Source organism: Scatophagus argus, chromosome 17, assembly GCF_020382885.2.
Source record: "Scatophagus argus isolate fScaArg1 chromosome 17, fScaArg1.pri, whole genome shotgun sequence".
In the NCBI taxonomy this organism is placed as follows: domain Eukaryota; kingdom Metazoa; phylum Chordata; class Actinopteri; family Scatophagidae; genus Scatophagus; species Scatophagus argus.
The window spans coordinates 9616098-9631196 of NC_058509.1; the positions used below are offsets into that span (position 1 = coordinate 9616098).

At 41.7% G+C, this 15099-nt stretch overlaps 2 protein-coding genes across 2 annotated transcripts in view; both read right to left on the bottom strand.

Annotated features, from left to right (window-relative positions):
- Positions 1-482: 482 nt before the first annotated feature.
- On the bottom strand, positions 483-4174 carry bloc1s4 (biogenesis of lysosomal organelles complex-1, subunit 4, cappuccino). The gene is made up of 5 exons (XM_046418709.1): positions 3777-4174; positions 2504-2575; positions 2288-2389; positions 1405-1539; positions 483-1284 (listed from the first exon to the last, which is right to left on the bottom strand). Exons 1-5 carry the CDS (start codon positions 4095-4097, stop codon positions 1186-1188), a joined length of 729 nt encoding a protein of 242 aa, XP_046274665.1. The 5' UTR covers positions 4098-4174; the 3' UTR covers positions 483-1185.
- A 1751-nt stretch (positions 4175-5925) lies between these two features.
- The window catches only part of pard6gb (par-6 family cell polarity regulator gamma b), a 31059-nt gene continuing 21885 nt past the window's right edge, over positions 5926-15099 (bottom strand). Inside the window, exon 3 of the mRNA XM_046418707.1 lies at positions 5926-7532. Coding sequence (XP_046274663.1) covers positions 6460-7532 — 1073 coding nt within the window. The 3' untranslated portion in view covers positions 5926-6459. The remainder of the gene's footprint in view (positions 7533-15099) is intronic.

Here is a 15099-nt window from a genome sequence, read left to right on the forward strand (position 1 = left end):
AGTCCCTGATTATTTACATGCCTTTAGCTACCAGACTTTTAAGTGAGCTATCCATAGTGGGACTGTGAATATTTGGGTTGTTCCATAGTGGAGCATTTTTAAAGAGTGACCTTCCAACAAGATCAAAACTCAGATATGGATGACTGGAATTTAGGCCTGTCTGCCCTAGAAGAAAATGAAGCAGGGTTTTTTTTTTAAAATGCAGAATAAGGGGAACAGCTTCTAGAAAAACAGAACTCAACACAATAAGTTGTATAACTTTATGGGGGTGCAGCAAATAATTCTGGACCCTGTACATGGGCATTCTCTATGGGCCTATAGGGTTGTCCTTAGGAATGCCATGTACACTCAGCCCCCTTTGTGTCCAAGGTCTTTGTCCCTGAAAAGAGCTAAATTGAAACTAAACTAATAACCATTATGGCCAAGATTGAGGGAAGATTCCTTTAGTTAAGAAGTTTTGATTTGTGAGAAACTAACACAACTCATCTATAGTGTGCTTTTATTGAAAAGGTGCCATCAAAGATGTAGCCCCATAGCAATGAGACAACTGTCATCCATAGCAAGTAACATAAGGCTAGTGATAAAGTGAATATTTTGAAATGGAAGACATTAAATGCTTAACTGGATGAGCTCAATATTGCTTGGGGGGAGTGATGAGAAATTAGAAATATAGATTAATTCATAACAGCATGCAGGTCTTTACAAACACCAGTGACAGGAATGTAATTTATAAAAAAAAACAAACAGCTGGGTTAATTGTTCACATAATACATCCTAAGAACTTTATAGCTCCTCCAATTGTACCTTCTTTACAGTGTCCTATTGGCAACTAGAATGACTTTGTCCTCCTGTCACAAATCTGACATCTGACATTGTTTTCTTCACAAATAATGAAAACAAGACCGACAGAAATAAGACCCATTTAGGCACTTTAAAACTCATCAACTCAATCACTGCTACAGTTCAGTGCTTGTTGCTGCCAGGAAAATGACACTCAGAATGCAGAATGTCTTCACGCACTTGACGTCCAGTGACTTGTTCAGAAAGGCTGCTATTGCTTTGTCGAGGCCACTGCACCAATAGATCCTCCTGCAATGGATTGGCAGTAAAAGTTGTCTCTACAAGTTTCCCCCAAGAGGCCTCTGAGGTTAGAACCAAGTTATGTGTTAAATGTTCCTGTGTGTGTCACTGTTCTGGCTGTGATGTGAAATAATCATCTGTCCGAAACACGCTGGGGATCTCTTGGTGCTGACGTGCTGCTGGTCTTCTAGGACTGGTCGGTTTCTGTGAGCGAATGGACACAAAAATGAATCCCAATTAATTATCTGGCTGATACAAAAACTGCGATGTCAGCAAACCGACAATGACAACTACAAATCCAGAAGTATGCTATGGAGCTCTCACGTTTAAGAAGCCTGGGACGGTCATTGTGCGGAGGATCTTCTTGAAAGCACCCGGTAATGTTCCTAGTTCTCCTTCTGCCTGTGTGACCTGTTCCTCCATCGCACTGACATTAGCTCCCACCATCTTTACAAAGGCCTGCCAAAATAATAGCAAAAAAAGCTGATAAAATGGAGATTCTTTACCACCGTTATTTGAGACAAACATCAGTCAAGACAATTCACCACTGATGAAGTTTCACGAGTCTGTGCAGGCCTTTGCTTATTGCTGCAGGCAAATAACTCACAATCTTTAAAAGGTTTTAATTTCCTTGTAAAATGGAGGCAGAAATTTGAAATAACTGAACTGAAAATGGTCAGGATAATTAAATAAAATGAAGTAATAATATAATAAATAGAGAAATATATATATATATACATTTCTGACAATTTTTGTGACAAATATTTGATAAAGACAAGATTCCAAAGAGGAATGAATGACAAGTCACAAAAACCAACTCTGTATGAAACGGACTCTCATAAGTTGTGTGAAACATTATTATCATTTGGAAACAGGAATATACACTTTTGTCAGTGTTTGCGCCCATTAATTGAAGTGGAAGTAATCAGTCAGTAAAGGTTACCTTGTTTAAAATATCACTCAGACTTCCTTCTCTTGTGAAGAGGATATTTCACTTGTTAATTATAACAAAATGCTCACAAATCCTGTTTACATCATGTTACATTAGAGGTTTCAGAATCTCTATTAGTGTAGTGTGCAGTCTGCTTAGGTTACAAGATGCCATTCACTAGATCAAGCAGGCATTTCTATAAGTACACAAAACTAAACATTTGAATGAAATGGCAAAAACTCCTTCAACCTTTGCAAAGCTGAACTGATGACTTACCTCTAACTTGTCAATTCTTCTGTATATTTGTCTCATTTCATCAGACTTCTGCTGGATTTGAGGTAGGTTTTCATTCACTATTTGGGAGGTGTCATTACGAATCTAGAGGGAAAACACCAAAGGTCGTGAGAGGCATGCATGCATGCATGTAAATAAAAATGAAATCCAGTAAATTCATAATATTTTATGGTGTCCAATTGGCCTAACTTGGCTTACCATATCCAGCATGCCAACAAACTCATCTACTCTCGTCAGCATTTCTTCTAAGCTCTTGTCCAAACACAGGATCTAGAGGAGAAATCATTAAAAAGCAAAACCTGTGAGAATGTTACACACAGACACAAACTGCTCAGTAACCAAAATTGCAACAAGTGCACCAAATGAACGGAGCAATTCTAGGACTTGTGCATTTCTGCGCGCTTCAAATCAAGTCCGGCACCTAAATCACAGCTTAAATTCAATGAAACGTTTTTAAATTGAGTCAGCAGGGGCCACAGGGCCCAAACACAGGGACCTTTGTCTTCCTACAGAGCCACCTAGCTAGCTCAGCTTTATAAATTGCTGGAGGAGTGACACTAATCTGGTCGGTCAGCCATCTTACGTAAAGCTTACAAAACATAGTCAATTCCTACAAATAAAAACAACTTAAAACTGAAGACAGGCTACCTTTTGGGTGCTGACTCTTTCAGTCCAACCATCGCTGTCTGTGTGTTTCTAAATTATCTTTACTTTACTACCAGGTTTGCAGTTGTGAACCAGAAAACAAGAGTTATGGACTCTTGTCACATGTCTTGGATTTAGGCAAGTCAGTCTTGAGTCATGATTCTGAGGACTTGACAAAATCCAAAACGAGGTGCGACTCTTTTTAACACCAAAATGACAAGCTGACTTCACACAACACAAAACACGCAAAATATCCAACATGACAAGGCACACATGACCAAGATAACCCTGATTTTTCTTTGCAAAGCTCGCTGCTCCTCATGAGAAGTCAGATGAAGTTCACAGAGTACGTCCTTACAGACAGGTGTGATTTATTGTTTGTTGTCAGAAGGATGTTTAAAGTTTTGAAACTGCATGTTGAAGGGTACGTAAGGACATGTTTAGGACTCAAAATATTTAAGCTTTGACTTCATATCAAAAGACTGACACTTGTTTTTAACTTGCAAAACAATAACTTTGTCCAACAGCTGCCGTAAATGATCTCCGCTTTATGCCTCTAAATCAGCAGCGAACCAGAAACCAACCATGTCACTACTTCAGTGTCGCTTAACTGCCACTTTAGGTTACTGGTTGTCAAAAGCTGCCTTTCTCGCTTGTTGAAAGGACTTGTTAGCCACATGTATGGCAGTAATACAAGTGTGCGCTACGCTACAGCTACTTCATAAACTAAGAGCTAACCTAACGTTCGCTCGAGCTACTGCAGTTAGCACGTACGGTGCTTTACACGACTCGGTGGCTCTGTTGTGTAAAAGCCATGAGCACAAACCTCTTCTCCAGCTGTCGCCCTGATGTAAGACGAGTAGCTTAGGGCGGTGTGTCTCAGGACTTCGTCGTCCTCCTCCTCTGGGGAGTGCTGGTCAGGTGTCCCGGGCTCTGCTGCTTCATTGAGGCTCGGGCTGTAAGGGTTAACGTTAGCTGCTGCGCCAAAGCTGGGGCTCTGCGACACGGTACCGCTGCTGAGGATTTCGCTCACCATGGACAAACTGCTCGCACTTTGGGAAACAATGCCGCTGTCTCTGCTTATCTCAGCGCTGGACTCCTCCAGGGGTGACAGAAGGCCCACTCTGTCTATTCGTTGATGGTCCATGTCGCCTGTCTCTCGAATCTACTGCCGTGTTTTGCCTTGTCAACTGACTGGATCACGTGTGTTATGCAGCCGATGGTGGCTCAGGAGGGTCAAATTTACCCTTATACTTTGCCTGTCACATATAATTGAAGATGATAACAAAAGACATATTTCAAAACGCTATGGCATGTCGAACACTGACAGATAATCCGAAACACTGTGATATAAATATGCAAAAGGGATGGATCCAAAAATGGGCAAAGCGTTATAACATTATTATAACGTTATAATAACATTAATATAAAGAACGACAAGATAGTCGATCTTTATAGGGTACCAAAAAGACGTATAAAACTCATAAACCGCAAAAGAAATTAGTTTTAAAACAGGAAAACACAACATTATGATGATTTGCAAAAAGTAATTTCATGTTTTGATTTGAAAATATAGACTTTCAACTCTTTCAAAAAAAAAACAAAAAAAAAAAAACAGTGTTCATTGGAAATAACTGTCCCATTACAAAATGCAAATGGGAATACTGTGTGACACTGTTGTTAATTGCCTATACAGTATTATACAGTACTTTTCATGAGCCACTGTGTCTTTACAATCTCAGCCAGCAGATGGCAACGAGAATTACTGCATGACAATGGACCTCAGTGGTCTGCAGGTCTGATTCAGAGGCATACATTACGACAATGTTTAAAAACCCTTTAGAAATACAAAATACTTAAAGGAATAGTTTCACATTAAAATTTGTTTATTTGGAGTGAAGATGCAGCACTGAAGGCTTTTTAATTAGCAACTGTTAATCAGTCTACACCCCAGTTGAGCATCTGTGTCACACATGAGGAACATTTCTGTTGCTCATTAGCACTAAAACTACAAACTCCCAGGACCTACTGTGCTGTGCATGCTGTCTGATGATAAACACCTTCCATATGCAGGTTGCCCATGATTGAAGGCAATGATAGCAAAGACTTACTGTGTGACATCCAGGATTTTGGGCCTGCGAATACACTCAAATCTGCTGATCAGTGGTGCAGGTTACAGCCAGAGCGGACTGGTTGGGTGTCGATGATCTATTAGCTGTTTGAGGAGTTTGGCAACTTGAGTAAACACAGCAGACAAACATTCATTAGCAGAGAGGTGAAAGGAGTTTGCTGCTGCTAGAGGGCCTCTTGACCCAGGACACAGCTGCATTCCTGCTATGTGTCCATGTTGAATCTATCTGCTGTGGCCAACAGCCAGAGGATGATTAAGACTGCTTGTATTTGAAAAAAGGAATTCAAACATCAGAGAGTCCATCTTCACTCTGATGTCTACTGCAAATTATTTCATGATGAAACTTGACCTGGATGTTCTACCTACTTCCCCTGAAAATGACTCCTGCTTCCAACATTCATGAACCTACACTGCATTGCGCTGATTTATATGAGGTTAAGTGAGGTTAAACTCACACAAAAAAAATGCACTAAAGGGTTTTTAATTGTTAGTCATCTGTGAAGTCATAGTATTAGTAACAAATCTGGTTTTACCTAGTTTGCTGTAGGTCCTGAGGTTGAAAACATCTTCACAATTCGAATGTAGCTGGAGAACAATAATAATAATAGTTATAACAATAACACTACCAATAATTTCTCACCCCTTATGACACGTTTTGACGTTATGGATTTCTCGTCTACAGATGCTGCTGTTTGTTGAGTGTTAGCCTAAAAACAGGCTTCTCAATTTTTGTTCTGAAGATCTGAAACCAAAACTTGATGTTTTATGTTACTTTAAAGTTTTCAACCAAAAACCCAGTCAAGCTGACCAGGAAATATAAATATCACATTTCGATCACATCACATCACATTTCTTAGAATAATTTATTGGAACAGATACAAGGATTTGATCACAATCATCAATGCATAAAAGACCTATTAAAAAAATCATACTCTACACAGCATTTATCAGAATATAAGAAATATAGATTTACTCTTTAAAAACATCCATAAGCAACCCCAAGTTGGTCCCAATAGAAGAATGAAAATGATCTTAAAAAAGTGGTCACTAACAAAAGATATTAGGCTGTAGGCACATTCAGAACTCTAGGATACAGTGGACTCACCTAAAAACAGTTTGTTCTGATGCTTTTTACTTACATACGTACAAATCTTTTCATGGAAGACGAAGACAACTTAAAAAATACAAGAAATATATACAATGTGTTTGCCTTGTTTCCTGGCTTGTAACTTTCAATTATCATTTATCATGTAAAAACAAAGAGAAGTTACACAATTAGTATCTGACCAAACACACTCATGCTCATATTGATCCAGCCCGGTGTTCCAGTTTTAGTCTCTGAGCAGTTGGGATGTTTCTGTCTGTGTGTTTCTATGTATTATAGGGTAATAACGGTGCCATCCTCCTCCACCCCTCCCCTGGGCAGCGCAAGACTGTGTCGTGGGTCCGTTTTCATGGAGCTGAGGATTTTGTGCAGGCTTCCGTTGCTGTGGCGGAGGGCTGGGTTGCTGCTGTGATGCGGAGGCTGTACGTGGTGATGGCGGTGCTGGGACTGTTGGTGCGGGTTGTGCTGAAGGTTCAGGTCTCTTTGGAGCTGGTAGCTGAGGCTGCTGTGTTGGTGGTGATGGGACCCTCCATTGAGGCTTGGCTGGGAGTGGAAGGAGGTGGTGGAGACAACCGATGCAGGACGTGTGGGAGGGCTTGGTGGTGCCACTGGGCCTGAAGCTGTTGTTGCTGTCTGCGGGTGTGTGCGAGACACATTGGACGCCATGGAAGCATTGGACCTCTGAGATGGCCGCTTCAGGCTGCTCTCAATGACAATATCGGTCTCTTCATCACTCTCCAGGTCGTCTTGGTATCCATGTGCTCCAGAGGATAACACCCCCCCTGAGGCCACTGACAAACTCGGGTAGCCAGTCGACCCACTGCTGTCAGATGACTGGCCAGAGCTCCCTGAGATCCTGCTGCTGCGGACCACATTATTACGCTGGTTCACCGGCTTGACAGTCACAATCAGGTTGTGGCTGTTGGCAATCATCATATCTGTAACCTGATCTAAAGACTTTCCAGTCACCTCAATGCCGTTCACCTCAAGCACCTCGTCATTAACCGCCAGCAGCCCAGTGCTCTCCGCCAACCCTCCAGGTACCAGCCGAGATATGAAGATGCCCGGTACTTTCTCGAGCCCATGTGGCGTCACTCGCACGCTGGTTCCATCACGGATGTAAAAGCCCAGGGGTTTGTCTGAGCCGTGACGATACAGTCGGACACGGCGGTGAGATTCAGGTAGGATGTCCACATCGATGATGGAGGACACTGGCCGGAAGTCCTGGGGCATGCCAATGCGGATGTGTGGCCGCTTGCGGTTGACGTCATTATTGCGCAGTGCAACCCCCGCCTTCTTCTTACGAGTTAATGTGTTGGTGCCAAAGTTAGCATAGTCGACCTCTTCTGCAAAAAATAAAGCGAGACAGAGAAAGAGAAAGTGTTAGAATTGATCTGTTTAATGATCAGATTTATTGTTAATGTGCAGGGGGAACACAATTTGAAAACATAATTTCTTCCCAATGTTAAAAGCAACAGGGAAAAGGGAAAAACTAAAATATTTCAAGGCTCAACAAAATCATGAGAAGAGGACTTGGAAAATGAAAACATACCAACAGAAAATGTTTTCATCCTGGAAACTACAAAACCTGTACATGAACAGTCCAGTCTTTGCCTTTAAATCAAACCACCTGCCCTAAAAACTCGACAACCTTTGCTCAAACTATGCACAGATGTGCTTGAAAATCTTTTCCTTTGAATGACCTGCTAGTCATTTAAACAGATTTTGTTCCATATGTGACCAAACACTGTTCTTATTAATGAAGCCATGAACAAGGTCTGAGTGCTTACTGGTTAACTCTATAACTGAGTTAAGCATGAAGCCAATGTTTTTACAACGAGTCTAACGTATATATTAAAAATGACGTGAGCATGTCAACAGGACTCTTAGACTGCTAATACTGAGACTCTCTCTCTGTGAATGCTCTTATAAAACGCTGAGCGTGCAGAGCATTCCTGCTTGTGCTGACGGAGGTGAACCACCCTTCTGCTACCAGGCAGCAGCTGTAGGGTTTCCCAGAGCGCATTTCTGCACCCACATACATGTGCTACTATCAGTACAAACATGGTACTGCGAGGGAAGGAGGATACAATGAAATGTGGAAAGAATGAGCTGTGAGGGAAGATCAGTTTGGTAATCTCAGCTAAAGCCGAGTGTGGTTCCAGCCACAGATTCTGAGCAATTAGTCCAACGATGAAAGCCTTCATAGGAGAACTAGATCACCCTTGTAACCAGAGACTGGCTTCTTTGGAACAGCATAGCTGCTGCCAAACCAGTTCATGTACTGGCCTAGATAAAATAAAACAGGAGGAAGGACTGACAAATAATAGACCCAGGGTAAAACTTGAGAAAAGATAAATGTGTTTATTGAGTTCTGGTTCTGACACAGTGCGACATAGTGAGAAACTCTACAGAGTGTGCTGCATGATGAAAACAAGAATAACTTGATAGCTCTCTAATCTTCCCTTCTCAGGAAGACAGGAAATCTGGACCCAGCAAAGCCTGATGTGACAGGAAGTAAGGCTCCCCAGGCGGTAGCATCGGCTCCTGCAATTCCATGGCAACAGCGATGAGTCATCTTTGCCCTACTGTTTGGGACACCTGCTTTATGAAATTACTGTGGGTCAGCTAACTGTAATTTCTGGCCCCGTGTTCAAAGTACACCGTGGAAGGAGAGACGGCGCTCAAACAAATGTGGAGTCTTCGAGCGGAGCCAGCTGGCCAGTCGTCCCTCCAGCCTCTGAGGAGTGCGGACGTCTGCGCACGACTCCTTATGCAATGCTGACTCATCATTAATATATGTTCTCCTCTTCCAGCACCTCCTCCGGGCTCCTCCGGAGGAGAATGTTGACTAAGCAGCATGTTTTACTACAGCTTCAGAAAGGAAGGCTCTGGGGAGGGAAATAGTGTGATATTTGATGCGAGTCCTCACCGTCAGGAGAAAAGAAGCAGCTTTTGCGGGTGTCAGCAGTGACACCCACCACATTGCAGATGGGGAACTGAATTGGTGATTAAATTGAGGGAAAATAAAAATGACAAATGAGTGAGCGAAATAGTAGATTGATGTCTCTCGGCACAGCATGAATCAGTGTTGTCAAGCACTCACAGACTCAGCCAAACTGCTGTCCCAAAAGTGCGTTACCACCAGATAAAGAAACAGCCTGAAAAATGCCAATTTTCAACTTTTGCTGTTTTAAAATGAGTATTTCTAAAAGTTTTTTTTCTTAGCAAAAGCTTCTGAATATCATCAAACTTAAATTCATGGTATTCTTAGTTTTTTGTGCATGTTGTGGCAGAAGCTGATATGATTGAATCCAGACAAGGCATTTGCTACAGGGCTGGAAATTCTGCCACAAGTGTGAGTCTCCATGATGGGAACCATGTTGGTGGGGATAGCAGCAGAGTCTCAATCCACGTCTGTGGTGCACCACCCTTCTGCTTCCACACCCTCACCTCACTCTGAAACCACATCACCGGTGTATTTAGTAGGACAGATGATCTTTCAGTCAGAAATCCTATGGTACAGCTATCATTATGCTTTCTTTTTGTAATGTCTTACAACTGTACTGCAAAATCCCAAAGGAAACGCGTAATTTGTTTAAAGAAACCTACAAACACGGGGCAAGTCTCATATGTCCTGAGGCATTAGCTGTAGAGGGAAGACTAGTTAAGTTAAGCTGAGTGGGGGTTAAATCTGGGCTTTCGTGACACTATGTGCTGATTACACTGATCCGTGAATCAGTGAAAGTGATACATTTCAAAGTGTCTCTGTTTAGATTCTGTCTCTTTACTGTGCAGGAATGTAACCAACATTGATAACTAAAAAGAAAGACCAGTGACTCAAGAGGGAGTCGTGGCAACTTATACAGTCAACACAGGTGCTGACTTTGTAAAGACGGCTTTTAACTAACAATAAATAAATAAATGAATAAAAGTCTCACAAGTCATGTATCCAACTAGGCAATTATCAAACATCTGGTAATGCCACATTGTTTGCTGAAGAATGTGGACATGAGCCAAGTAAGTAAGGAAGAAGGCGTTAGGAGGTACACCTTAGATAACCCTTAAGTCATATTATGTTTCAGTAAAGTACCACATATAACCTTTCATTATGTGAAAGCTGGAAGATAAAATCAATTAACTGACTTGCCTACTGACAAAACATTAGTATGACACTCATTTGGTCACTCACTCATTCTCAGGTTAATTTTTTATTTTTTTTTAAATCATAGTATATTTAATGTGATTTGGTTTTGGGCTGGTAGCTTGACAAAACCAGTGATCAATAGCATTTTTCACCAAACCATTTCATTAATTAATTGAGAGAGTGATCCACAGATTAGGTGCTGACAAAAGTAATTGTTAGTTGCAGCCCTTACATAGCATTATGACTTCTCTTGCAAGATTGGCTGAAGCTACAGCAAATTCCCCTTGGTAAGCACAACCACTGGAGCATCGTGGGATTGCTGTATTCAGGAGATGCCAAAAATGAAGATGTCGAGCCAGAGAACCAGACTGTGGCAGCACAACCCTGTGAGTCTCTGTCTGCAGGCCTTGGGTTTTAGATTCAAGACCAGTGCATTCATCAAACTGAAATGGTTTTTTCCATTGCAAAGTCATTTGGTCCTCTGCAACTGTGACAACAAAACCTCCCCCTGCTTAACTCACTCCTTAGTAGAAATTGCGTGCATGTTTCACGGTGAACCTGCATTTGCTACTATGACTGTACTCTAGAGATTTAACTAAATGGGACTGCATTTCAGGATAATGTAAGAAAATTACTCTGCTCTTTAAATTACAAATCAAAAAAGACTTCTCGAAACACGCCCAGTCTCATAAAGGTCACTGATTTCTACAGAGAAGTTAAGTAATTATGAACTATCAAGTGTCACAGCTTTCTAGTCCGAAATCAAACCTTCCATGACACACACACACACACACACACACACACACACACACACACACACACACACACACACACAAAGACCGAGACAGGGAGCACCTTCCAGCCGATCACACAAAGGTTATCGTAACAACTCCTGACAAACCTAATCCCTGCTACACTGAAGCATGATGGGTAAGCCAGTGCAAACCCATTAATCTGAGACTGTCAGGTCAATGCCAGGCATTCGCAGGCTAAAAAGCATCTCACATCAAAGCCCATTAGAAAAGCTCGGCGATCCAATTAGCTGTCACTATTTCTGCAATGTTAATTTACTCTCAAATGTAATATAATGATCAGAGTGTGTATGAGAAAATCAAATAACAAAATACGGAATAAGAACAAAGAGAATAAATGCAAATGGACACCAGCTATTAGCATTTACATTAAAATTTTCAAAACTTAAGGCCAATTCACTTGAAATACATGTAAATGTGAGCAACGGAAAAACATTCATTCACTTAAAAGCACATTAAACATCTGTGATGAAGACTGTTAGTGACGGCAATATGAGCGCTGCCACACAACTTGGTGGATAAACAACAAAAAAAAAACATTGAAAGATTTCATTTCAACATTGCCATGTTTTCCAGTACAGTAAACCCAAATTCTGTCTTGCGGTACTGGCCTAAGTTAATCAAATTAACTAAAATCATCAAGTGTTCAGGAAAACTGGAGTTAAAACCACATGGGGCCAGACAACACCACCTAATGCGGCTCCAACAACCCACAGCCCTCACAAGGTCAGGGGAAGGAGGTCAGAGGTGGAAAGCTGGCTTCTGGGTGACTCCGACATTCTGCTCTCTGCTGATGTATGCGGGTGTCTGTGCGCATGACACTGAAGGAATGTGGTGGTAAATGTAGTTGGAGATACATCTGAGCAGGTTGAAGATCTAACTAATATCTAACATAACTTCTCAAGACAGGAATGGACTGATTCGAACAAAAGCAAATGCCTATTTCAAGCTTGCCATGATATTGTTTAAAGTTTAAGTAATATGACCCATCCCTGGCACATTGCTAATTTTCACAACCACACTTCAAGCTAATCTGAATGAAAACTGAGGACTACCTGACAATCCTAAAAATGAATTCTGAAATGTTTGCACTTTGTTGAACTGGGGAGGAAAAAGAACAGACCAATTAGAAGCCAGCTAGCTAGTTTGTGTCTGGTTCTCTGTTGCAACTTAATGCCTCATGCTGTTCTTGTGCTTACAAAGCAAAGGAAAAAAAGAGAAAAAAATAGTCTTTGTTCCACTGAAGCCCACCTCTAGTTAACCAAAGCTATGAAGAGAGGGCCTTTTAAAAATCCTGCTGCTTTTCCACCATTTCCTATAAAAGACAGGAATCTAAAGAGTTTTATGATCAACTGTTAGGGCCTCTCTGCACACTTGTTTCTGGCAGGCCTTCAAACATTCACTCCTGACTCAGTACAACTGTAAGGAGAGACTGAAATTGATGGAGTTGATGGAAATGAACCAAAACAAAAACATGCTTTGCTTTGAAGAGTTTCAAATCCTTCTCGTGCTCAGGTAATTTTACATTGCGACCCAATGTGAGTCATAAATAAGCGGTAGGAGGAAATTAATCAACAGGGAATTGCACCGTGTGTGTATGGGTGCGCGCACCACTCTGTAAGCACCGTTGTGAAAAGGTAGACGATTACAAACTCAAACATGAGCTCCCTGCTTCACACAAGCGAATACGCAGCAGCACAGCCAAAACCAGACTGGTATGCTTTTAGTTCCCCTTTGGCGGCACCACAATCGCTGAGCAGACTAATGGTGTTTGAAAAGGTGTCTGGGGCCAGCCTCATGTGTGATATTTCACACAGGGTTTTGTGAAAGTTGGCACACTGTGTTAACTACTTTTGGTATGCCTGTGTTAGCGAAAAACATTATGAGGGCAAACACAACCACAACCAGTTAACGGAACCACGGCCAGAATTTAGAATAATTATTCATGATCCATCAGTGTTTGTGTGCCAACTGCGTGTACAGTGGTAGCATATGTGAATGCACAGTGAATGCAGTCTGCATGAATGGAAATCATTGTGCTTTTTGGGGTGGGGGTGATGAGGTGCAGTATCTGGAGCCAAATTAAAACAGTTTGTTTTGGTCCCATTCAAGAATTTTATTACTGATTTTTAATTATTCCGGATTTTAAAAGATAACTCTATGAGGGGAAAGCTTTGTTATTATGAGCATGTGAGACTTTGGGTAGGGGGGGGGGGGGAAACGTCAACATCCTTCTAACAGCTTTAGCGGTGGCCCCTCAGGGGTGTGACCCCCTCCAGTAATGATATTTTTACAGAGTGATATGACCCAGTCACTAGCAATCCAGCTGAGGAACTTGTAAACATATGATTCTTTCAGTCTACTTCACACAAGCAATACTTCCAACTGCAGTGGTGACACCAGACCACGCAAAGAACACTGTATTACAGCTGGGTTTTGAGATATGAATTCCAATTAAAGGCTACACATGCTGATTATCATATAGTTAAAAAAAATTTTTTTTTAATTTTCTGACAAACATTAATGTTATAGTTGGACTTTTTGGTAAGCACACTGACTAGCTTTCTTGCAGAGAGTTAGATGGGAAGACCAGTACCTACTCTGGGTGTGTATGGTATTAAATCAAGGTATAGCCAGTAGTAATTCACATATTATATTAGTTTAAGGCATATAAGAACCAGGGGGTTAAAATTATGTTTAAAAATTGCCATTTTAAGGGTGTTATGTGCCGGACTTTGTGGAGTTTTTGCCAGTTGCCAGACAACGGCTTTGGTTCAAGAAACAGTTCTGCCCAAAACGCAGTAAACACGTAAAACCAAAGTCATCAATGAGACTGAGCGAAGCTAGCTGTTTTCCCTGTTTTAACCTCTCTGCTAAGCTAAGCTAACCTAACCACCTGCGGGCTGTGGCTTCAGAGTTACTGTCCTGGAATGTAAGTGACAGCAATCTCATCCAAGTCTCAGAAAAGAAAGCAAAATGTCCCAAAATGTTTAGCTATTCCTGACAAAGTATAGTGTTCCTTTACGGTTTGAGACTACTTAAATGATTAAAAGCACACTTGACATAACATCCATTGTCACGAAGCTAAAAATGGGGCTGCTTTGCTTACCTCATGAAAAGTTGTCATTCTAAAGAAACAGCTTTCACAGGACAGCAACAACACATATTCATCAGTTCACATCTGCATGCTAAAACTGAAGCCTGTGACCTACGGCCTCTTGCTCTGTTCCACAGCACATCCAGCTACAGTCAATCTATGCAAGTGACATTCCTGCACCCCAACAACCCCCCAGCCCCTATCATGGTTGTCAGCCAAGCGTGACAAAGTGCTTAGTGACAGGAGAGGCCATAATCACTGGAGAGGGAGAGAGACGGGGACACCAGAGAGAATAGTGAATAGTGCTAAACCCTGCTGCCTTTTGCATTAGGTCACTGGATGCTGTGGCAGTGGGCTTCATTCCTGGACCCCACAGACAGACACACAACACACACACACATGCTCACACAGCTGGAAGCTCCTCACTTTCAAAACCCCCAGGAATATGGCATAAAGTAGAACGGGATGAAACAGCACATGACAGAGCACAGCCATGCAGGGGAAAACGTGTGGGCCCGGCACAATGCAGTACAGTAAGCATGTTGTGTCCACTGGAACGTTTTTCCTTTGGCAACACTTGCATTTTTTTTTTGTCCTGTTTGCATTATAAAAGACACAATTTAATGAAATGCAGAGCGCTTTGTGATGCTTTGTCCTCAGAGCGTGGGATCAGAAATAGCTGTTTTTCGTGACTCTCCAGAGGTTTCATACGAGACATCCGAATACAGCAAAATGAAATGAAGAGCAAATTTCAGCATTCCTCTCCCGTGTAAATAAGCTGCAGCAAATACTTCAACATGCCTTTGTCCTCTAATGCGTGAGCTGCCAGGCAAGTTTTCACACTGGTCAATGTAAAG